At 41.6% G+C, this 25,184-nt stretch overlaps 1 protein-coding gene and 1 non-coding gene across 5 annotated transcripts in view; both read left to right on the forward strand.

Moving 5' to 3' along the window:
- Window positions 1–256: 256 nt before the first annotated feature.
- Window positions 257–338, forward strand: TRNAS-GCU (transfer RNA serine (anticodon GCU)). Its single transcript has one exon. It is a non-coding gene; the product is annotated as a tRNA-Ser (tRNA).
- A 1,874-nt stretch (window positions 339–2,212) lies between these two features.
- Window positions 2,213–25,184, forward strand: part of TMEM117 (transmembrane protein 117) — a 211,883-nt gene continuing 188,911 nt past the window's right edge. The window contains exons 1-2 of one of the 4 annotated variants that reach the window (XM_050716931.1): window positions 2,213–2,293; window positions 4,035–4,339. In XM_050716931.1, coding sequence (XP_050572888.1) covers window positions 4,063–4,339 — 277 coding nt within the window. In that variant the 5' untranslated portion in view covers window positions 2,213–2,293; window positions 4,035–4,062. Of the gene's footprint in view, window positions 2,294–2,419; window positions 2,533–3,398; window positions 3,611–4,034; window positions 4,340–25,184 lie in introns of those variants that run through there. The other 3 variants (XM_035544103.2, XM_035544104.2, XM_035544102.2) reach the window with 3 other exon arrangements.

Below are 25,184 nucleotides of genomic sequence, written 5' to 3' on the forward strand. Positions count from 1 at the left end.
CTGTTTTATAGTAGGAGAGCTCGTAACATAGTGTCATTCACAAATACAGAAACCAGCATTTCAGGATGTCTCATTGTCCTGATTCAACCTGCTTTTTAGGTTCAGCTACCTGCTTTTACTGCTGGCCTCCCGGTTATCAACACTTCCATCGAGAGAGTTGGTTTACATTCTTCAGCTGTTGACATTTCCTGGCTGTTAGTCACTGGGCCTGATTAGTCTTGTCTTCTTAGATCATGTTAATTGTTGCTATTTCTGTGACGAGGTGGCCGAGTGGTTAAGGCGATGGACTGCTAATCCATTGTGCTCTGCACGCGTGGGTTCGAATCCCATCCTCGTCGAGAAATGACTTTGTTCAAGGCCAGGCTGGATGGGGCCTTGGCCAGCCCAATCTAGTGAGTGGCATCCCTGCCTACGGCAGGGGGTTGGAGTTAGGTGATCCTTAAGGTCCCTTCCAACCTGAGCCATTCTATGATTAAGAAATATGTTCCATCAAATTGATTTTGATGGCTTGATTAAGAAAAATGAAATAGAAGTGGTCCAGCTCTTTTTTTAAAATATATATATATAGGTGAAATATTACACTTAAAAAATAGAAATTAGCATTCCCTAGGGAAGCAATTGCAACAAGAAGTTTGGGGGAGGTATATGGTGTACTTATATTTTTGGTTACTTTAGTAGGAAAGGACATGGTTTTCATGTGATTGAGCAAGTTTTTGAAGCCATTGTAAAAGTCAGTGATTTACTATCTGCAAAAACGTGGATGAATGCTCTGTAGTTGTAGCATGTTTAGTGTTACCATCTGAGCTGAGCAGCGTTTCTTGTGTGTTTTTCTTTTTCTTTTTTTTTTTTTTTTTTTTTAGTGTGTAGGTGCATGAAGAGTGTGATCTCTTTTGTGGTGGGTGCTGCCTCCTTCTCTGTGGATTCCCATTTGTGGAACAGAAGGAGGCTGGTTTCTCTAAGCGTGGCAGCGCACACAGAGCTGCTGCATGAAGAGGCAGTGCTGTGTGCTGTATTTCGGTACTCTCTAGTTGCACATGATGATTTTTTTTTCTTTTTTTGCTTTGGAATATTTTAAATTTCTGTTTACTGTAGAGATAGCATGTTGGTGGTGGGGGTGGTGCTAAATATATTGTAAGTTCTATCTTTCTACCTAAAACTGAGGGTGTCACAGGATATTCCACTGAGGGAGATCACAGAATCATAGGGTGGTTTGGGTTGGAAGGGGCCTTGAAGATCACCCAGTTCCAACCCCCTGCCATGGGCAGGGGTGCCATGCCACCCACTAGATCAGGTTGGCCAGGGACCCATCCAACCTGGTCTTGAACACCTCCAGATGTTCAAGATGATGTAATTGTGTCAGATACCTTCAACACGGTTATGTTTATTGAGAAAAATATGAAACGATACTGCTGTAAGTACGGAAGGGGCTCACAAGACTTCAGCAGGTGCTTGTTCTGGCTGTGCTGGCCTTTCCCAACACGACCCACCTAAGAGGCCCATCCACGTTCCTCAGTGGGCATCATCCACATTCCTCTGTACCTTGGCCTGAAGCAACCACATGTATATACATGTGTTAAGTTCAACGCCATGCTTCAGCGACCTGCTGCCAAGGATTTACATGACTTTTCCCAATCTTAGGGCAATGTTCAGCTCCAAGCAGGGTTTACCTCTCCCCAGCAGACCGGGTAGGTACCACACGAAGCCCTGCCGTAGCGCAACACCAAGAGCATCCTGTGCAATGCTAAGGGCATCCCGCAGCCGTTTCCCCGGGATGTCAGCAATGCCAGCCGGGGACCGATTCCCTCACAGAAAGCCTTTGCTCTGCCACCGGCCCGAAGCCCCAGGCCAGCAGCTCCTCCGCGCCGCTCCGTGGCACACATCTGTCCCCCGTGTGGTCTCCCCCAGCCTCTCCGCTCCGCGCCCGAGCGGGGAGACCCTGAGCGGGGAGCCCCCGGCGAGCCCCGAGCACCGCCCCGCCGCCGCCTCTCCCCTCCTCCGGCCCTTCCCACCCCCGGGCCGGCGTTTTGCGGCGGGGCCGCGGCGGTGGCGGCTGGGCCCCGGCGGGGCTCCCCGAGGCCGCATCCCCGCGGCGGGGCCGCCGACCCCCCCCTGCCGCAGCGGCGCTGCCCACCGAGGCTGCGGCACGGCCGGCCCCGCCGCCCGGCAGAGGAGGGGCAGAGCCGCAGCCGTTCCTCCCTCCCTCCCTCCCTCCCTCCCGAGCCTCCCTCCGAGCCTCCCGAGCCTCCCTCGGGCACCCAGCCGCGCCGAGCCGCAGCGCCGGATCGCCGTGGCGGTGAGTGAGGGCGGCACGGCCTGCCCGGGGGGGCCGGGGGAGCGGGGAGAGCACCTTGCGGCAGCCCCGGGACCGAGAACCGCAGCCGGAGCCCCTGAACCGGAGCCCCCGAAGCGGTTCCCTGAGCCCCGAAGCGCTCCCGAAGCAGCCGTGGGGCCGCCGGAGGTGTCAGGGCACCCCGCGGGTGGTGTCACGCCTCACACCGCTATTTATCCCCAGCCCTTCGCAGGTTTGTAAAGGTAAATTGTTTGGGGCCGTCCGTGGGTTCCCCAAGGTGGGCTCTCCTCCCCTCAGTGGTGTTTTACTAAGGTGTGGGCCGGTGCCCCTCGCTTCGGTCAGAAAGTTTTCACAGGGCTGGCGCTTCCCCGTGCAGGCTTTTCAACTCTCTGGTGGGGTTTATGGCTTTTCCGAAGGTAATTCACGCGTAACGTGACATTATTAATTTTGTACCTTTACTGAATGCCCTGTCTGAACCTGCTGAGAGCTCTCATTCCTTTGCTTTTAATGGATACAGGATTCCTCATGGTTTAAAAAAAATAACTCTGATTATAGAGTTCAGTCATTTTGAAGAGACTACCTAAAGAGAGACATTGTAATTCAAGCGGTTTGTAAGTTTGCAGAGTAATACTCAGTCCATAGTCCAAGAAGGGATGGGTAATTTATTGTTTTATTTAGGTCTTTTGCTGGCATTTGGGTTTGATTTTTTTTTTTTCCACAGGGCAGATGACATTTGCAAAAATCTGTACTGTTGAGTTAAGTACACTGTATCCTTCAAGGATCGCGCTGTGATAAACAAGCAATATTATAGATACTCTTTTTTTTTTTTTCTTTTCCTTCCTACACTCTGAGTCCCTTGAATAATTGTGGTGTTCCACAACACAAAGGCCTTATATCTTTATGAAAATAACATGGTTCAGCAGGATGAAACAACTGATTTGTTGTGAATAAAAGAAAAATCAAATGACAAACAATAGAAATATTAACCATACGCTGGTGCATTTATCTACAGCTGTTCCATGTAAGTAGACAAGTTTCAATATACGGTTTTCATATTCGTACAAAACTGTGCTCAAGGCACTCTTATTTTCTGGTTTTGAAAATACCTGAAGTCAATGAAAAGATCTCTGCAGACCTGCCTGAGCTGTAAGGATTAATTCTAGGAACTTTTCCATCATGTTGTTCCTTCATATAAACATGAGTTTCCGATGTGGTTGAGGGACATGCTTCTAAGTGTCCTGGAGATGAGGCAGCAGAAGACTTCATTGCACTCATGGGCTTGTTCCATCCTCCTCCTATAAAGAGAAAGACACAATCTAGGTACAGCATCAACATTTTGAAATCTGTGTTGTATTTCTTGGAGTGCGGGTGGAAGGGTACTTGGAGTTTCCTGTAGCCTGTCGTATTCTTTCATGCTGTATTTTCATTCTCTATAGCAGAGCTGTGCCTTTAAAGAGATGATATAGAAATCCTGAGACTAAAAATATTGTGCCTTAATATACATGTGTTTGTTTGTCATTTTTTTATTTGTATTTTTTACATTGGAATGGGTAGAAATTTCGGATTTTCTTCACCTGAATCTAACAGTATCTTCTGATGGAAACTTTCATTGCAAGTCAATCCCAAGTACTAGAAATGACCGATCACAAGGTTACAGCGATGTTTGTTGTAATGTGCAGGTATCTCCTAAGCTTCCAGAATTCTGGGTATATGTAACAATGCACATTTGTATCTTTACATACAGGCAAAGAACAGCTCTGAACTATCTGAGGATGGATAAAGACTTCCGCTACTACTTCCAGCACCCGTGGTCTCGCTTAGTTGTGGCTTACTTAGTGATCTTCTTTAACTTCTTAATATTCGCTGAGGATCCAGTGTCTCACAGCCAGACAGAAGCCAATGTTATTGTTGTCGGTAACTGCTTCTCCTTTGTAACAAATAAGTACCCCGAAGGAGGAGGCTGGAGATGTCTGAAGGTGCTCCTGTGGTTGCTTGCCATTCTCACAGGACTGATTGCTGGGAAATTCCTCTTCCATCAGCGTCTGTTTGGTAAGTTACAAGATGCACCTGTGGACTTTCTCATAACAGCTTTAGGACTTTGCCTTTAAACTTCCTACTTACATACTATTTTGTAAGCTTTGTTATTAATCATCTCAAATTTTTAGAGCTGTATAGATCTCAGCACATCAAAGCTTGCATCATTGTGGAAATTAGTGCCATGTCTGCTTATGTGAGCATAATTCACAATAAATTCAGTCAAAAAAGGCTAAAAGCAGTGAAAGCTGATGTGTTCAAAATAATCAAGAGGTCAGTGATTTTCAATATTAAAAAAGTACTTTGTTTTCAAAGCAAATATTAAATCTTAGGTAATTTTCTCAGCAATCTGCAGAAGTTTTGTTCCACTAGGCAGTGACACTAAATGTCTTGTCTAAAGTCACATAAGTGGGAGGCAGGACTGTTGCTTGTATTAGTAGACATGCGATAAACAAGTCCCACACTAAAACAGGAGCTCTGTAGAAGCAAGATATGCCTGTCTCAGTTCAAGAACAAGTCAATGAAAGGGAAAGGTAGGAAATGGAAAAAATGTGACAGCAAGTGCTGAGTCGAAGGAATGGAATGACCCTGGACTGAAATCTGAGACTGAGAACTTAGGTGTAGACTTACAGAGATATGAAGAGAGATATCTATCATTGTCTTAACTGAGTCATGTAGTAAATGTAGAAAATGTTACATCTGAGGGCTCAAGGCTGTGTCAGGTTTTAGAGAGAAGTAAAAGTCATAGAAAAGATTACTTCTTCCTTGCCACCTGCAAGGTTTTGAAACATCTGATTCTAGGTATATCGGAGAGACACTGCTGGACCCGATGGACCAGTGCTACCTTCTTGTGCTGGTAGGACTGCAGGGTGGATGGATTGTTGCTGGAACACCTCACAGCACATGAGTGATTGGTCTTTTCCTTGGTCTGCCTCATTTAAGATAAAAAGCGAGCCAGTATTATTTCAATAAATTGAAAGGAAAGCTGTTATGTCAAGGAACAAATAAGAAAAGCCACTCTAAGAGACTTCTCTTAAAACCCTAATTCTGAAAAATAGTTGAGCATTTTGATGCCTATTGAGTGGACATTTTAACATAATGTAGTGGTAAATGGAAAATGCCCCCACAGAGAGGATGTTTTAGTTCCTTCGTTCCTGGGTTCTGGAACGAGCACTGTTGCAATTATGTTTTCAGTTCCGACTTGCACAATTGAGCAAAGATTTTGTTAATTTCCAGATTAGTTAGGGAAAGTTAGGGAAAAGTAATTAAACCAGTGACAAAATTGGGAAATAAGCCCTATAATGAGAGGATTTAGAGGATAAAGGAAAGGTTAGAGGGTGACTCGCTCAAATTTGGCTTGAAGGACAGAACCTTCAGTCCAGCAAATACACTGCAAGGTCCAATGCTTGGAAGTGGCAAATTGCCAAAGGTGCACTTTTTTTTTTTTTTCCCCCTTTTTTTTCCCCTGAAAAAGCTAGATAATTAGTGGAACAAGTGATAGGGTGGAGCATCATCAAGTCATCAGGACAAGTGAATTTTCTTTTTGGGATTATGTTCTATTCTGGCTAGGTAGGTTATTATGATAATTCCTACTGGATTTGGAAGTGTATATCATAGAGAGGACATAGCTGAATCTGAATTTTAAAGCGGCTTGAATCAGCATTACTGCCAAAAGAAGGTCTGCCTTACCTTCAATGTCTGCTGCTTGTTCATGCTCTTGTGCAGCTGCTTAGTTAGGGAAGTTAAGCGTGTTTGCAGTATCCACCTGTTATTTCAGTGAGGATCATACCTGATCATACAGATATTTGTGGCACCACAATGAAGGGAGAAAACAAACAGGCAAGATTTGTCCTATCTCTGCTCCAGTCCTGGCTTAGGGATATTTCCAGTTCTGGTCTGATGGAGCAATATGGATTTAGATAACAATCTGATCTGAGGCTAGTTGCTGCAAGCTCAGTTTCTTGGCAGCTCAAGCCAACGTGAATCTACCACAGTCCCACCCAGCCGCGTGGTTTTGATGCCTCCCAAATGTGATGTGATTCAGCTCAGGCAGCTGATCCCATGGAAAACCAGTTGCTTCTGCTGTCGTGCTCCTTGGACCAATGCGATCCCTTAGGTGCCAGCGCTGATGCGGTGGCCAAGGTCGGTGCAGCCAAGCTCGCCGGGGGCCATGGCAGCCCTACCTCGTGTTGTTGGCTCCATTGCTGTGGGACTGCACCCACGCAGCGTGTCGGTGGAAATGTGCTGTTGCCTGTGATGTGCTGAGAGCGGGTGGCAGTCCGGGTGACTGGCGGTCTGCCTGTCCTGCTGGCCGGTGTGGCCACGCCAGCTGTAGAGTAGGCAGGGTGGAGGGCGATAGCATTGATGCCATGATGATGAGGGCTTCAGAGGAGGCTTGCAGCCTGAGCGTACCTCTGGGTCTCCGGAAGATTTGTACAGCCCTTACTGAAATCTTTCCTGCTGATTATTTGTCAATACTTCAAAAGCTTTACTGCCAAGAAATATGTATTTTATTGAGATCCTCATTGAGTATGCCCTCTAGATCTTCTAGCATCAAGCACTTTATGAATTCAGACCATTATTGTTTTTAATTTTCCTATTTCAAAAGAGATATAGATAGATATTTCAAAATATCTCATTTTAAAAAGCTTACGGATGTGTTTTTTTTTCTTCCTTTTTTGTTTCTTTTTTTTTTTTTTTCCCCAATCTAATCCTTTTTTTCATGTATAATTGTTTGGAACCATTTTAGTTTTTCAGTCCTTCTGTATTTGCTTATATTTCTCTGTTATATTCTGTTTGTAGAGGAATTGTGACTGGTTGTTTCTTGTGGCCTGTGCATAATTTCCTGCTGTCAGGAAACCAAATAGGACCAGTCAATCTCCCTGTGTCAGATCTTGGCTCACAGCATATGCTGCAAATTGAAATTGAGAAGGATTAGTCTGCACATCTCACTTTAGATGAAGAGGAGTGAAAAGGATTTTCTTTCCCTATGCCCTTCCTGCTCTTTTGTCCCTTGTCTTCTGTATTTCTTGCTGCTGAGTGTGCATGTGAACTAGAAAAACAGTGCCTCTACAACTGCATCGTAATGTAGTTTACCATCTATGACAGACCCCATCCGATAGCGATGACTGTTGTGAACTATAAAACTAATAGAATTAAGTTCAGGCAGGTTATGTTCCTAAAAGTAGAAGGAGAGGGGTGCTAGAAACATAATTTAGGCTTCATCTCTTTGAGACTACAGAGAGATAAGAGAGTAGGTAAACGATATTGTTGAGAAGTACAAACCTTGACTAGAGGGCATGGTGAAATGTTTCCAGTTGATAATACTCATTGCAGCCTTTGATCGGTAACCTCTTCAGGCACCTTCTTCAAGACACTGCTCGTGACTTACAACAAGATGAGAAAAAAAGCCCTTCATTTCTTGCTATTCACTCAAGAAATAACTTACTTCATTTGATAAACATCTCCGGTGATAAAGATTTCTGAGGAAAACAGTCTTCATCGGGTAGATTCTTTATATTTTTATGGCATATGGTCAGAACAAATGGAATTTTAGAATTGCCTTTTGGCTGTTATCCACTACATTCTTTTGATTCATCACCAAGCATACCTTGCATTTGGTTAGCTTTTGTGTTCTGACGTGCTTTGTATTTTGCACTGGAAAATGAAAGGCAATAGATGAAGATCGGAAGTTTGGGGAAATAAAGATTTATACCCCAGTGAATTTTGATTCTGTATGAGAGAGTTACTCGAGGAGGGGAAAAGTGGTATCTCCTTTGCTCTCGCTTTGAGATTTCTTGGTTTATTTTCTGCTTTATTAAAAACAGAAAGAGCTTATAAATTGACCCCATTAGATGACAGTGTGCATTCAGAAAATGCATTCAAATCTTACATACTGACTTAAAAGAAAATCATGAATAAGCTCTTGCAAATATTTTTTTGTATCGCTCTGGGGCACTGTCTGGAAAATAACACAATCTTTAGTGTGTAGAAAGTGTATGTTTTAATCGGCACCTTCTCAGCATATGTACAATTGCAGCTCTGTACTCAAGCCTCGGGCCCAAATTATGCGTTCAGTGGGGATTTTTTACCCTAAGTTCAGGCTGTGCATTTTGCATCAAAGTATATAAATGTATTCTATCACATAAATTTAAAATTATTTTTGATTCACATCGATTTTTAGCATTGTAGATAAATGGGCAGTATACTTGGGAAAAAGTCTTATTTTTTTCAGTCCAACATCTTTGCTTTGATGTGTAATAAACCTTAGCTTATGCTGCATATTAAATGCATCAGTTTTTCAAAGCATACTTACTACACAATGTGCAAGTATATACCTGCTCATTTCTCTCATTCTAAGTGATAATAAAGATCAAAACTGATTAAAAGTCTGCTATTACGGAGGCTGGATTTTATTCAGTTGCTAACGAGTATGTCCAAATTCATGCTTGTAAGTTCATTTCTAAATGCTGTGGATGGAAAGTAAATACTTAATGTGCTGTAACAAATTATGCAAAACAAGATAAACAGAATGAAAGCTGTATTTCATAAAACAGGTGGACCATCGTACTACTGCGAGCAAATCAGAGCAGTTGAATAAATGTTGAATTCAGTGGGTTGCTCCCTTACAAATGTTCACAGTATGCAGTTTGTCTAGAATTAAGTAATAATCTGAGCTTTGTAGACAGAGGAGTGAATAAATAAAGCAGTCATTACAAGAATTGCATTGGGCTGTAGGCACACACTAACGCTGCAAATTTTTTAATGGATGGTAGTGCCATGCTGGGAGCAATTTCATGACAGTTTCAAACAAAACACCCACTGAGGACCTGTTGTCTGAAAACATTACTCTTTTTGTCGAACGTTTTATCTGAAAGGCTCTAAAAGATATTGCAAACCTATTATAAACAGACTCTTCATGTCTGCTTTTACACTGAGAGGTAAAAGTATGTAACAACTGAAGCAATGAATGTATGCAGATGGCAAGAGGAAATTAGGTGGAATGGGATTTAGTCAGGATGATAATATCCTGCACATGAGAAACGTGAATCTGTTAGGCAGCTAACTGACATCAGATAAATTTGCACAATAGCACATATATGATTATTAAGTATCCTGAAATACCAGAGGTCATGTTAGGGTAAAATCTGGGCTGTGGTATTGCTGCTAGCGTTGCTGTGGCATGTCGCGTAGCGGGGCTTGCGCATGGCTAATGAACCACATGAAAAAAAGAGATGTGCTAGGATTTTTGCATGGTTGTTCTTCAGCTAGGTTGTTTCCCGTTCTGGTTGGATAGCAGTTACATGAACAGTTGTGCCACCGTCTGTAGGAGCAAATAATGGGTGTATGGCAATACTTGCCTCAAATTCTAACCTGATGGATAGAGCATATTCTTCTCTTTTGTCAGCTCTTATCTTCAATTACAATAAGAGCTGTCACTTAATACCCAGCAGCTTTGTTCCTGCTTTTTCTTTTCCATTGATGACTTCAGCCTAATAGAATGCTACTGATGTAATACCTGGTTTAAAAAAAAAACAAAAACAAACTGTCTTCAGGAGCCTGTTCAATATGAATTTTAATAACAATGATGAAGTTTATGCTGTTGAAGACATTCAAAGTCTACTTGATGGCTTCGAAGTCAATTCACCTCTTTTGTATCCAGTAAATGTTGAAGCAATACAATCAGATTATTTTGGTCCTACAAAATGTGTGCCAAAGGGCCAATCTAACAGATAGCTAATAATAGCACACAAATGACTGTGAGCAAGCATTTTTGAGAGCCAGAATCCTCAACAACAACAGCAAAAACGCCCAGCATAAAAAGCAAGAAACTCAGAGCCAGCCACTGAACGAGTGCGGGCTCATCAGATTCCAGCTCTGCAACACTGCCAGTAATTAAGATGTCAGTTTAAAATAAATTTTACATCACTCACCAGGGAGACCACAAGTGACCTTTGAAATATAAATAAAAGGCATGCAAGTGACCTCCTAATTTCTTCTTTTACTCTTGTATTTTTAGAAGAGCTGTAACATCTTACTGCTTCCTCTCCTAAGGTTCAATGAGGATGCCATTGTCTGCTCTTAGCATTAGTTATGGAATCTGTCTGACACCATATTATCTATGGGTTGCAAACTACAGAGTTTAATTGGAGATATAGCAACGGTAGCTGCAAAAAAGATTATTTTTGCAGTGAAGGCTTTGATTCTCCTGGAGGCACATGTTCTTTTCCCCAGGCAGCAGCATGAGACTGCGGGAAGAGCTACATGTCAGATTATCCGTAATGGGAAGGCTCTAGAGAATATTTAGCATCCAGTGCCTGAAAACTAAAAATATTCTCATTGCTACTTAATATTGATGTGTCAACTCTGTGTTTTGATCTCTTTGATGTGACTTTCAGATTTTTCTTTCCATTCAAGACAGGGAGTGAGTTTGGAATGATGCCTGCCACTTGCAGGAATAATATGTCTCAATTCCCTGATTTCTAGAAATAGAAGTGAGCTTATTCCTGGCAGAAGCAGCATGATGGGCATAGTGCAGGTGCAGCCTAGTGCAGGGGCATAATTCTGCTTTCCTTATTCCTTACAGCAAAGAGATGGAGGGGGTGTTCGTGTGGAACATCACCTTGCTGTGTGCCCGATGGGGAGCCCCAAGGAGAACATGAACTCAGTGGTCATGCTGTGCCTTTTTGAAGGTCCCCTTAGGCTGTCAGAGTAGCATGAAGGTCCTTCACGTACCAGACAGCATTTCTCTTTCTGTGATCCTGCTGGGACTCCAAATCAGCTAGTGTGACTGACATACAAAGTTTTTTGAAAATTTCCAGAATAATAACAAAAACAACATTCCAGGGTTTAAAAAAACCTCTGAATACGTTTTCAGGATTTGAGAACTATTAAGCAAACCATAAATGTGATTTATGCATCTTTTTAATACATCTTCGTACATTTCTCTTTTGAGGAGGAGGGATCAGCATGTGTGTTATGTGAGACAGGTAGGGAAGTAACCCGGTATTTCTAAATGTGATTCCAGAGACAGGTGAGGCAGTAATTCCTCTGATGAGGCATTTCAGATGCTGGAAAACAGTTTTCTGCTTGCTTTCTCTCTTTTCTTCAGAAGGGGCAGTGCCCCTTTCTGCACTGGTAGCCCGTGCCAGGGGGATGGCAGGAACAGCAGACACCTTTCTGCTTTAAGGATTTGAACTCTGCACAGAGCCTCCAAAGTGGCAAAAAGAGTCTCCGTGGGGCAGACTGGGCACCTGGGGTAGAAGCAGCAGCAAGGCTTGGTTCAGATAAAGCATTATGGTGTCCTTTTTTTTCTAAGTAAGGTGAGATGTTCTTACATATCTAGCATGTTTCACTCCAGAGAGAGCTGCATTTTAGTCCTAATCAGGGTGACTTCCACCATATATCACACACATACCTTTTAGAAATGCTTTGACATTTAATCCACAAATAGCCTTCATTTATTACTGCCCAAGCATCAGCACGTTGTGGTTCCTTGGTGCCATTAGGAAGGCCTCATTAGAACTGACTCCGACTTTGCATGGTTATGGGGCAGCCCAATCTCTGCAGCACAACACAGGAGCAGATGACTATGTAAGTATTTGAGAGCAAGACTCTTTTGAAATTTTCATGTGAAAATGATGGTGATTTAACAATACTTATGATAGTTATTACCATACATAACAGTAAAGTTAGGTATAGTTACATACTTTAAAGATGACAGCAGTAAATAGAAGAACAGTGAATGTTTTTCTGCTTCGTATAAATCGTAGAGTCATGGAATGGTTTGAGTTGGAAGGGGCCTTAAAGCCCACCCAGCTCCAACCCCCTGCCATGTGCAGGGAGACCTCCCACCAGACGAAGTTGCTCAAAGCCCCATCCAGCCTGCCTTGAGCACCTCCAGGGATGGGACATCCACAGCTTCTCTGGGCCCAAAATATCCAAATAAATATCCCAAAATGTTTAAAAGGTAGAAAGTGGTGTCTTCTCTAAAGCTCAGCAAAGCAGGAATTGAAGATTTCTGAGATTATATATCCAAACAAAAGGCAGAAAAGTCATTTATTAAGACATGAATTGAAAATTACAAGCTACAAACGTCATTTCAGTTTTTGCACATTTCCTTGCCTCCCTGTTCCACTTCCAGTATAGTAAAATCTGCTTTTTCCTTTGTTTTATGTGTCTATTAATTAATTATCTGGAATTATTAAATATATATATATATCTTCTGCATATTCAAATTGGCCATAGCATAAGTTATGGCAAAGTAGATGATTTGGATGTGATTATCAGTTGCTTCTTGTTATGATTTATAAGACTTCAGAACATTACAAACTTTATGGGTTAAGCCAGACACGCTTCTGGCTCAGTGTCTGACAGTGGCCCGCCATGGATACTGAGGAAAGACGGTCCTGATAACTCCCAGAAGAGTTTCCCAGCCTCCAAGAGTTTCTTCAAGGTTCAAACAAAAATGTGTCTATTTTTAGGCGCCTTTGACAGTAATTCTGAAGACAAATAATAAAGCTATAGTCAGCAGTAGTCTTTATTCCTGCCTACCTGCTGCTAAGAAGCAAGTCCTTCACAAATTTTCACATAAACCCCCAGATTTATCAAGTTCTTCTTCCTCCTACTTGTGGTGGAATATTGTGAAACTTGTTGGTTTTGGCCATTTGCCCGAAGGCCAGAAAAACTGAAGTTTTTAAAAACAAACTGCCAGTTGGAAGGAGACAGATTCTTCCGCCGAGGTCGTCTTGTCTTAAATTACCTTGAATTCGTCTTTAATCTGCAACCCTGGGACGTGATCTTTCAAAGAGGACAACTGCTTGAGGCTAGCTTATGCCCATGCTAAATAATGTTTTCTGTTTCTGGCACACTGATGCCATGGTACTGAGAAACACACTTTTCTTTAATACTAACGCAAAGAAGAAACAAAACCTGTGCAAGATTCAGTCAAAGTCAAGCATGCTAAACAAATAGTGAAAGTGATATGTTATGGCAGAGGGGACATTAGGGGATTAGGTGGGATCGAGTTCCTAGAGAGTCACAGCAGCAATATTAAATTATAGTTTATGGGGGGGAAAGAGAGCAAGGCCTAAAATTTGATTAATCCTGGCTTTAATTAACAATAAAGCACAAACCTCCTAGCTGTCTTGCTAATCTATGGTCGTAGATGTGACAGAAAATATGGATCTCAATTGGCACTTGATGGTGTAATATGCTGGAGTTTCATGACGTGTAGAAAGTGAAGAAGAAACCAAAAAAGAATATTTTGCATGGAATTTCTGTGGAGTTCCTGCCCCAAGGAATTCAGAGCTTAGCACAGCATTCAGTTTCGTATCACTCTCATATAACGAATGAAAATGTAAAGGTTTTTCAATAATTTTCTCCATGCCTCCCACTTTGACGGATGACGGATCTTTCCGATACATACCAAGGTAGATTACTTCAAAGTGGTTTGAGCCGTGCTTACACCCCAAGCACCTCCTCTCTGTGGCAGCTGAAGGTGGAGCAGATTTATTTAGATTAGGGGTCACTTCTTTATGACCTATCTAAATTCAAAGAGTAAAACAGAAGTATTTCTCTCCTGGGAACAGATTTCAATTTCTTAGCCTGCTGATGGAGAAAGCAAAGACTTCTTGAGACTGGTTCTGATTGCCGTGCTAGTGACACATACCAAAACAAATGCAGGCATCAGTTGTCTCTTCAGAGTCAATGGGACCACACTGCAACACTGCTGTCTGCACAGGGTGGGCCCACAACTTACCTGAAAGAGTCTTACCCTCAGCATGCTGCCAACACCCATGAACACTGGAGCTCTGAGATCCTTTTTGTGTCAAATGCTATATACCTTTGGTGCCAGAGTCTCATTTGATACTGTGTTCTGTGGGGATAATTCAAACATTCCTAGTTCTCCTGCTTCCAGTAATGCTGTACAAGTGCCTCCCCATAGCTCAGCTTCTCCAGAGGAGACTTTCCCCCTGGAAAAGTTGTTCCATTTGCTGTGGAGCACAGGTTCTTCATTCACTCTGTGTTGTGGGTAGTGCACTGGAAGTCAGATTGATGCCTTGAATTCCTTTAGTAGAACAAAACTCAGTCCAGAAATTCTCATGCTACCTACCTTGAGTTATATTTAATCTCTCGTTTTCATTTTTACAGTTACAAACCTTGTCCTTCAAGAGATATGCCATAAAGCCATCTTGCATGATTTTGGCTCGTTGAGGGAAGCAAGTTAAGTGTCTTCTAGTTATTTACTTGCTGTGATTTATAATGGAAAGGCGAAGTCCTTCAAAGACTGTTTCTTCCAAGAAGAACGTGTGTATTCCGCAGTACATCAGTGTCAAATAGGTGTTTCTGGCGGTATGAAAGGCACTATTTATTTTGGCTGAATAATTCATATTCTATTTAATCCCTTTATAAATAGACCTCTTAAGGAGTCCCAGTGAATATTTTGTGACCATTGTAAATGCCTCAAGACAAAATTTGTGGTTGTTTTTCCTCACTACCGTACGAGATGTATTGAATGTAGTCTAAAAAGATATTCCTAAAATAAATACTACTTCAAAATGAGTGAAGATATTTGATTCTATCGAAGAGGTTTACATTCCTTACTCTATAAGGGAAAGGATCTTCCTCTGAAAGAGCTGGAAACGTTTAGCAGCAGGACTGAGAAAGTGCTCTGTAACCTCAAGAAAACAAGTGCCATATACCATTTTCTGCCTATTTCTTACTAAGATCTAGTTCTTATTAAGACACTGGCATCTCAAGATGGAGAGCTCTTTTTTTGCTATTTGAAGATAAAGATGCTGTGCAGTATCATGCTGCACATAAAGCATGCTGGATCTGAAAGCTGTGTCATTTACATGTTTTATTATTTCTTTTACATTTAAACTCTCAGATCTAGAACTGTATAAATTATTTTCCATGTGAAAATAAGACACATGCACCTTTAGGGGTGGAGTGATTTTCTGTAGTAGTATCACATTTCCCAGGGAGTAGGGTTGTGTTCCCTGGGAATGTTTGCCCTATTAACATATAGAGGTGGATGGAACAGGCTTTCTTCCCGAACAGCTTACCAGCATCTTTCTCCTTTAATTATTTCAGTTTTGATCACTCAGACCTGTCTGGTGAACCAAACTCTATTTGAGTAGCTTCTAAGCTTAGTTTGCCTCTTGCAACAGCCTCTGCAAAGTGCTCCAGCTGAAGAGCTCCAGTTGAGGAGCGCTGTGTTTGCTTCCCTTGTGATACTGAAGCTTATGAAAGCCCAAGTACATGTATCCTCACCAGCAGGAACCTTCTCCCCAGGGTAGACCTTAGGTTTTAATGGCTTAAAGATTCACCCCTTGAATTCTATGCACACTTTTTTCCTTTGCCATCTTTCAGTGAAAATGGGCTTTCTAGTGGATATTGCCTAAGGTAAAAAAGCTGATGAAATACAGGCTCTCAAAGTACACCAAAATATTTGAATTCCATAATGGTCACTTGAAGACCTTCTCCAAATTTCACACCTAAAAGAGCCAGATTCTTGCCTTAGCCAGTCGGCCCTTCCTTATTTCCCTTTTCTTTCTCTTTTCTCACCAAAATCTTACCCAACAACACATGACAGAAAATTTAACTCTTCAAACAGCGTGCAGGCTGAAGCTTTTTATTAGAAGAACTGCAGTTATTTCAGTTCTTTATTGTATTTGTGAAGAGCTTGCAGAGGCAGTCTGTATGCACTCGGGGTTGTCAGAATGCCTTTCTGGTTATCAGATCCCTAGCAAACTAAATCTTAACTCAGTTGAGGCTCACATAGTGCTGTCTATGAAATATGACTTATTTCCGGGTACGCTTTGGTGTCTTGAAACTGTTGATGTGGAAGTGGTGTAGATCACACGCTTCTGTTTGTGTGGTTGCCCTTTTTTAAAACGTTGGACCCTCCTGCCTTCGGCCAAGCGTCTCTCCAGGAATGAATGCGTTCTGTTCTAAGGTACTCCAGGAATGAGTTTTTCCTAACCTCAGAGAAACTGTGGCTCTTCGCGAGGTGCCAGATCCACCACAGTTTCCCCAACTCATCTTCCAGCAAAACTCCCTGGAGTCCTGCTCAGCCGGGATACTCGCCGGTGAAGCAAATGAGCGACAGCAGATCTGCTATTCCCATGCTGCGTTAATGGCTATGACACACCAGGTCCTGCTGTTGTAGAACAGGGGCAGTTGTTGCAATTACAGCCTGTGTAAACACCTGGCCAGAACCGCAGTTATCAGAGGAAAATTGGCTTTGAGAAGCAATTCAGACAGAAGTAATTATCTTTCAACAGAGGAGCACCTTCTAGTGGTATTGGGTGAATATGACAGGCAGTTAAACAGTTTCTTGAAATTAGGAAACTTAAATATGGTAGAAGAATAATAACAATGAATGTTTCTGTACAATATATAAATGATTAAATTGGAAATTGATTTTAAAACAAACCTGAATAGGGAAAACGTATTTGGAAAAAAACATCACATTTTTCAATAACCACTCCTCTCTGGCCAAAAGAAACCAGCTGGCTCACCAGCTTTCTATGCACGTACCATAAAACTGTATTTTCATGTGTTCTGCTGTGGAACCTTCCCACCCTTTGGCTTTCTTTTGGTAATGAAAATTTGGGTTCATTAGCTCTGATTGAGCTCCAGATGAAATTTGCTACAAAGCTGTTATTTTGTTCAAAATTTCACTGATTGGTAACAGTTTCTCCACTCAATTTATTTCCCAGAAAGATATATTTACTCAATAAATTTGTCAATATAGTATTTGCCATGGTTGCTTAGTTTTGCAAATAACATAGTATCAAATTATTTAAAATTCAATTTTTCCAAAGATGCTGCTAGTCGAAATGTATCTGGTGGCTTCGCTGATATTGCAGATTTCTACTCTTTCCGTTTCTATGCTGTTAATATTCCTTTTTGGACAGTATCACAGAGTGTTCCCACATAATACACACAAATGATGTGCTATATCTAGAACGGCAATCTAGGATTAATGAGCAATGCTTCCAATGATGTAATTGCAGAAGTTTTGTTATGTGCATTAATGAAAGCTATCTGCATGGAGCACTTATTCTCTGATATACATTGGGTTCCTTTGTCAAATACAGGAAGTCCAATTTGCAGGTTGTTAAAAGAAGATATAATTACAGTTACTCTTTTTACTTATATAAACATAGTCCTGTGTTGTTAAAGTAAAGAACCTGACCTTTTTTCCTGAACAATTTTTTCAATATTTGGAAAGTTCATCCCACAGTTGAAATAGGTGTTGCAAATGCTTTAACCAGTGAAAACATACCCCATTTCACTGTTTTTGTGCTTGCAGCACACGCTAATATTGAGGTAGGACTTGACTAACTGGTGATGTCCCTTTTGGTGTTCAGACAAGTGTCTCTCTGAACACGTATACAGATGCTAGTTGAGAAATGTATAGCTTATGAAATAATAGTTTTCTCTGAATCTGCAAATGCTCAAGTCTAAGCGAATTCCCCAGTCATTCATGGTAAGCTAGACAGCCTTCTTGATTGTCACTGAAATATACGTCCTCTCAGTCCTACAACATCAATTCTCTGCTTGCCTTGTGCATCTGAAATGCAAACACACTCTGTAACCTCTGGGGTGCCTGCTTGTGAACTTTGAGATTTATTCCCAGTGTCCAAAACAGACGGTGTAATTACAAATATTTATTGAAGATGAGAAACAAAACAAAGCACATACTTAATCTGTTCATACAGAGATTATATCAGTAAACTGTCTCTGATCAGGGTTTCTTCTTTATTCTTTTTCTCTGCATACTTTAGGCCTCAGAGGGAGAGAACTTTGTGCAGGAAGCTCTTGTAGCTGCTCAGCTTTCCTGAGTCTGCTGTGGGGGTCTAGCCAAAAAATAATGTACTTTGTTCTCTCCTTGTTGTTGGCCAGGAGAGAGTCTAGCTTCTTTTGTTGTTGTTGTTTTCTTTTTAATTAAAATGAGCATTGTTTCTCAACCTTCGAGACACAACTTCTTTTTATTAGAACATGTGCTATCTCCTGTGTTTGAACTTTTTGACTCAAGGAAATGTAAATCTCTTTTCTCTCTTGCTCTCTGTCAGTCCTTGACAGCTCAGCATGCATGTTCGTTCTGGACCTTACATTCCTGCCAGTGAGTCCCAGAGACAGCACGGCTTGCCTTAGTCCTGTAGAGAATTAGTGGCAAAGCTTGTGGTCAAATCTCTGTTGAGTTCCAGTTCAGAGTTAGTTGCGGGGTGGTTGCCTTCTGTCAACCTCAGCTTCGTCTGTTTGAAAGAAAGGGATGTTCCTTATCCAAATCAGGCTAAATATTAATTGTGCATACTTGCTATTATGTAAACATATTAAGCTATTTACATATACACATATTAAATTACATGTAACACCACAGTCAGGTTTGTAATTTGCTTTGACGCAATACTGAATTTTGGACAATTTACCACAAAGACCATTTGTAAAGCTGTGGCTGCTCCTTGATGGGTGAGGACAAAATCTGCTTTGTTTTCTGACTCAAAAATGCTTTACAAATGTTTCTTTTTGAAAGGACTGCATGGTAGATAGGTTGCAAGCAAATCTATTTTTTGTTGTTTTTGTTAAAAATAAGCTTGTGAATCACTTTCAGTGCAGTGTCAGGAGAAAAGAAGAAAGAGTTTAAAAAAAATTGAACTAATTATTTTGACAAGTCATTGCAGAGTGTCTCTAAAGTGGTATTGAGAAACAGAGATTACAGTCCTGCCCTTCAGAGTTCAGCATCAGCATTATATGGGATATAAATACTGTAATGCTTCTTTTACTTGTTGTGAAATTTGAGTTCTAGTAAATTCAGAGAAGAAAACTGTAGTTTCTACTAGGTACTACAAATAAGATGATGAAATGTATTGGAACTCTGGAATAAGAAAAAGGAGGAGGATCGTGGAATTACTTTTATAGTTCTGGCAGTTAAAAAAGCAGGTGCTTAAAAATGCTAAAAAATCATAAAGGATGAAGAGTGAAAAAATATAATTCATCCTTATATGCCCTCTAACCAACTTTTTGTTATGCAGTAAGGACATCTAAATAGAGATTTTTTTTTCATGATCATTTTATAACCTGGGATACAGTCAAGTAAAATTAAAAAATCTGCACCTCACAAATAAACATGTTAGCATTTTGTATTGCCAAGGCAGGATTTTCAGCTGCTTTCCTACTGAAAATTGTTCTAAAACATGATAGGAAATCAATATCTATTTTTTAGTTTTTCTTTTAACTGCATCAGCACAATTGTTTAAGGCTGATGTAATGACATCAGGAAGAGTAAAGTCTCTAATTAAAATTACATTTAAAATCTGTGTAATGGAAATTGACAGATGCAGAAAAATGCAGAATTAAGCCTGCCTGCACACTCATCTAGTCCAACCCCCTGCCAGGTAGGATCACCCAGAGCACATTGCGCAGGGTGGCATCCAGGCAGGTTTTGAATACCTCCAGAAAAGGAGACTCCACAAGCTCTCTGGGCAGCCTGTCCCAGTGCTCTGTCACCCTCACAGTAAAGAAGCACCCCCTCATATTCAGCCGTAACCTCCTGTGCTTCAGTTTGTGCCCGTTGCCTCTTGTCCTTTAGCTGGGCACATCTGAAAAGAGACCGGCTCCATCCTCTTGACACCCTCCCCTCAGATGTTTATATACGTTGATGAGGTCTCCCGTCAGTTTTCTCTTTTTCCAGGCTAAACAAGCCTGGCTCTCTCAGCCTCTCCTCATACGACAGCTGCTCCAGTCCTCTAATTACCTTTGTAGCCCTCCTCTGGACTCGCTCCAGTTGCTCCATGTCCCTCTTGTACTGGGAAGCCCAGAACTGGACACAATGCTCCAGGTGTGGCCTCACCAGGGCTGAGGAGAGGGGGAGAGCCTTCACCTGCTGGCAACACTCTTCCAAATGCAGCCCAGGGTACCGTTGGCCTTCTTGGCCACAAGGGCACATTGCTGGCTCATAGTCAGCCTCATGTCCACCAGGGCTCCCAGGTCCCTCTCTGCAGAGCTGCTCTGCAGCAGGTCATCCCCAAGTCTGTACTGGTACTTGGGGTTGTTCCTCCCTAGGTGCAGGACCCTGCACTTACCCTTGTTGAACTTCATGAGGTTCCTCTCCGCCCAACCCTCCAGCCTGTGGAGGTCCCTTTGAATGGCAGCACAGCCCTCTGGGGTATCAGCCACTCCTCCCAGCTTTGTGTCATCAGCAAACTTGCTGATGATGCGCTCTGTTTCATCATCCAGGTCGTGATGAAAAAGTTGAACAACACTGGACCCAGTACAGAGCCCTGCAGGGCACCGCTAGGTACAGGCCTCCAACCAGACTGCACCACTGAGCAGAGCCCTCTGAGCTCTGCCATCCAGCCAGTTACCAGTCCACATTACTGTCCACTCATCTAGGCCCCACCTCCTGAAAATGCATTTCACCAGCATTTGCTTCATGTGCGGTTTCTAGTTCGCATCAGGTCCATGTGACCCCCAAAATCAGTTCACCAGAAACCTGATGGAGATGTCTTGGCTAATAATGCTGGTCTTCTCAGTGGTGTTGGCTGGACTGGCAGGAAACCGGAGGTCCTGGATTCCCGTAGCACATGGAGTACTGTGTGAAGGCGTCGCTCTGCTAGCCAGGTCAGTAGCTCAGACCTTGAATGTGTATGTTTTGTGGCATTAGGCTGAGTTTTACTTTAGAGTGCGAAAGCTGAGAACTGCAGCCCTCCCCAACTAAGGCTGACCTTTCCCAGCTGGAGGAAGCCCTGTCCGCACTGAACCATGTGAAAAGGAAGGGAGAGAGCTTACCCGGGCAGTAATTCTCTGCAGGCCATTGGCATGTGCCCTCTTCTCCAGCTGCAGGCACAGCTGGGCTTTGACCACCTGTGTCTGGAGCAGGGGTGGCTGGGGAGGAGGTGGCGTGACCCATGCAGAGGTGCAGGGCACAGGCCCAGCCCCAGGCAAGGGGCAAGCACGAGCCCGGTGTGTGGTTTGTGGTCAGCATTGGGAGACTTGGGAGACTGGGACATTTCCCTAAGACAGGGGAACCACCTCGTTTCCCTCTGAGGTGGTTGGATGGACTTGGTTGCATTACTTGCCTCTGCCTTGGTTCCTCCAGCAGTAGAATCAGTGTGGTGATATTTTTTTTCTTCTGTCTAAAGAGCATTGACTTCCACTTGTGAAAGCAGTGTACAAAGGTGAAGTATCTTATCTGCCTTGTTGTACAGTTTGTCATGGCCTCTTTCCAAGTGCAATGCTTCTGAGGCGTGGAAAAGAAAAACTTTGGTATCAGAGTACATTTATCTATGTATACTGAAGTGAAACCCAAAACCTTAGGAGCGTTTTAACACTGTTATTTTAAAAAGGTAGGCTCGTATCTTAATATGAAAATTTCAGGTGGTTTGTGTGTGAGATACAAGTATTGAATGGGCAAATGCAGAATGGTGGATGCATAAAGATGGCTTACCTTACAAAGCACCTTTGGGACATCTGTAGCTCTATTTACATCTTCAACTTAGAGCTCTTTGTTTTGACATTTTTTGCTTGCAAAACAAAGGTGAGTTTTACAGTAATATATAAGAAAGTTGTTTCTCTGACCTCAGTTGATCACATGTGTAAGTACTCAAACCTTTTGGGCCGTGGGCCATTTTGTATTCATCTAGTACCTTATAAAGATGCCCCTCACTGTAGTATCTCGGAATCTAGAAATAGTACGTGAAAGCTACCCATACCTGGCAGTCAGTTTTGTAGGCTAATAAATTATTACCACGTTAACTGGTGTGTTCAAACTCATTAGAACAGCCGGGCATTTAATTAGATACCATGGCGTCAGATTTAATCCAAACAGTGGTCTGTGAGGAACCAGTATTGCAACATATTTGTCATCATAGAAGATGTTGACTTTGGCTCTTAGCTGTTCAGTTTATTGTTCACTTATTGTAGGAAAATGGAATAATCTTATTTGATTTTATATGTGTATGTCAAACTATCTGTGGAATATTATAATAAAACATTTTAGGAGCTTTTATTTCCAAACAAAAATATGACCAAGTAAATATGAACAGATGTTTTGTGCCTTTTAATTCTTACTTTGTAGAAAACCTTTGATTTCAGTCAGGAGAACATTAACATTAGTTCAGCCTGGTTGAACAAAAACACTTTTAAAAAGTGTGTTTAATTGATTATAGCATCTCTTATGAGCAGGCAAACAATGTCTAGAAGCCTTGTCAGCTACCAGGGAGTATTCACAGCTGATTATCATAAGGAACTGCAATCTGAACAGCAGAGGGAGAAGAGTGAATGATTTTTCGTAAGAATTTTGTGTCTAAAGATGACCTTTAAGGACTAAATTGTGCCTATAGACTCAACCCAGTACAAGGCATGTTGTAGAAGAAGCTTGAGATGGGAGAACAGGCAACAGAGGCACTGTGACACAGATATATATATATATATATTTTTTTTTTGTAGGATGTCTTCATTTTTTTCCTCTTCTGTGCTTCATTATTTGGGGTTGTCTGGGAATAATCTTTTCAGGGGTGTAAGGTGGTTTGTTTGTTTTTCCTTCCCCACGTTCTTGTGTCTGTGAGCACCTTGTGTGTCATTGATGGCTTTATTGACAAAAAAAATAGTGAGCTTTTATAAGTTTGTGGAGAATTCCATCCAGCTACAGAAACAGACCTGGAGAGAAGGATTTACTTTTGTAATACAGTTTTTTTCATATTTCTCTGTCTGTGGAATACAAAAAGGAGAAAAGCAGAAAATGTTTTTATTAGCGTTTCAGTGTCCAAACAGTCTGTCCCTTGTTCCACAGATGGACCCAGAACTGTGGACTGAGGACATGGGACACCTGCCTTATACAATAAACCAGAGGAGTCTCCAGTTTTCTCCTGCTTCCACCCAGCGAAGCATATAGAGCAGGACTACCATCCATGCTGCCTGTATCTCTTTCTCAGATCCTCAGAAATCAGGGAGGACCAAAGCATATGCAGCAGAAATCTGTATCATCTTGATATATGCTATTTTATGGCAATTTTTATCTTTTGAGTTGGCTGAGATCAGGATTCGTGCCTGGGAAAAGAGCTCCCTGCCTCTTTGCTTCCCATGTCCTTTCCTGGTCACTGGGCACAGCACTTACAGTGCTCCTTAATACTCTCCCAGGACCATGATGGCAATTTCTGGCATCCCTCCATCAGGTGTGCCCTGGACCATGCAGCCCTTTGGTAGGGCGATGCTGACAGACAGCAGAAAGCAGCTCATTTTGCCTCATTTTGCATCTTTTTATGTGTATTCTGCATAGTTCTGTCACATAGAGACTATAAAGGTCATTCTCCTTCAGTTAAATGTATTTTATGTTCTGATTACCTGACCAGAATGAAATTCTCCTTGTCTTATAGAAAACTTTTTGAGTCAGACTGTCACATTGACTTTAAAGCATTTCCTAAGACAAGTTTTTCTTTTTTACACACTGAAACACAGGCAGTGAAAACCATGACTTTGCTTGAGAATCTGAGCAATCCATGTTAATGCTGCTCACAAAACGCATTGCACGTGAGTTGTGGAAGGGTTATCTGTGATGCTTTTTAATTGTTGAGCTTGCTGCAGGTTTTCAATCCAGTCTTTAATTAAAATTTTTAATTTTATTCTTGCCAACTTTGGGGACTTGTGACCACAGGTTGCATTCAAAGGTGTTATGAAAGCTGCAATTCTAAGAAGAAATATATATATATAGATTTTATCCAAAGTCAAGAAATGACTTCGATAACGTTTTTCACAATTTCTTCTGAGTTGAATGCTTATTTCCTCATTAACAACAGAAGACCTTTCTAATGGTAGTAGCTTAATAATGTAATAGTAACATTACTATCTATATAGTAGATAGTAAGCAATGAGAACTGCATTGAGCTTTTCTGTTTAACTTTGTGTCCAGAAAAACTTATTTTGATTTCACATTGAATTTTACAGACAAATTAACTCGTTGAAAAGCAATACCTAAGTGAGAAGGAGACAGTGTATCTGTAGCTTTAAGGATAGTTTAGAAGATAAGAATAGCAGGTGTTTGGTTTTGGAAATAGCTCACTGTTTACAAACTTGGTGGTGCAATCCAGTGGGAGCAATAAACTCATTTATTGCAGAGCTCTTCACACTTATCTCTCCTGTTCTGTCCCTTCCCATGCTGAGAGCACCGCTGCCACTAAATGGCATTGACATTGTTTCTGTATCAGTTTGCGATGTGAGCATATACTAGAGCAGATAACTGCCGATGTGTGCCCGTTCAGAGATTAACAAACTCTCTTAAGGAAGTTAGTGCACTGCTAATAACCCCGTCATGTTTACAAAAGACAACTCATGCATAAAACAAAGTATTTCTCCTTTAAAATATGAGAAAATTAAGGATTAAGAAGTCATCAAAGGAATAAAAGCAGAATTTATGATGAGGTGAGTGTGTAACTCCACTGAACAGAATATAGACAAGCAATTTTGCTATGAGATCCTCATTTATATACATCCAAACCTATCTGAAGTGTTTCAGATTATCAGGACCTGGTTCTTCATTTCACGTCACAGTTGAAAAAAATCAGAAAAAACAATGTTCTAAGTATTTTATGTACATATATATTTACTCAATGCAACTGAAACATTCAACAAGTGAAATTTAACACCAATGGAGAATAGAATTATTTTTACATAGCGATGTGAGAACAAAATCATATTCAAACTTTGGGAATAAAAAAAATAGTATACTAGAGAAGGTATATTAAAAAGTACTTTGTCACTAATTTCTGAAAATAAAGTTAGTAGGCTTAGTAATATATAGACTTTTATAGTTAAGGTATTTCTTGGCAAGAAAGCAGGTGGTTGAATATGA

The sequence above is a fragment of the Cygnus atratus genome, chromosome 1 (genome assembly GCF_013377495.2).
Source record: "Cygnus atratus isolate AKBS03 ecotype Queensland, Australia chromosome 1, CAtr_DNAZoo_HiC_assembly, whole genome shotgun sequence".
Classification (NCBI taxonomy): Eukaryota; Metazoa; Chordata; class Aves; order Anseriformes; family Anatidae; genus Cygnus; species Cygnus atratus.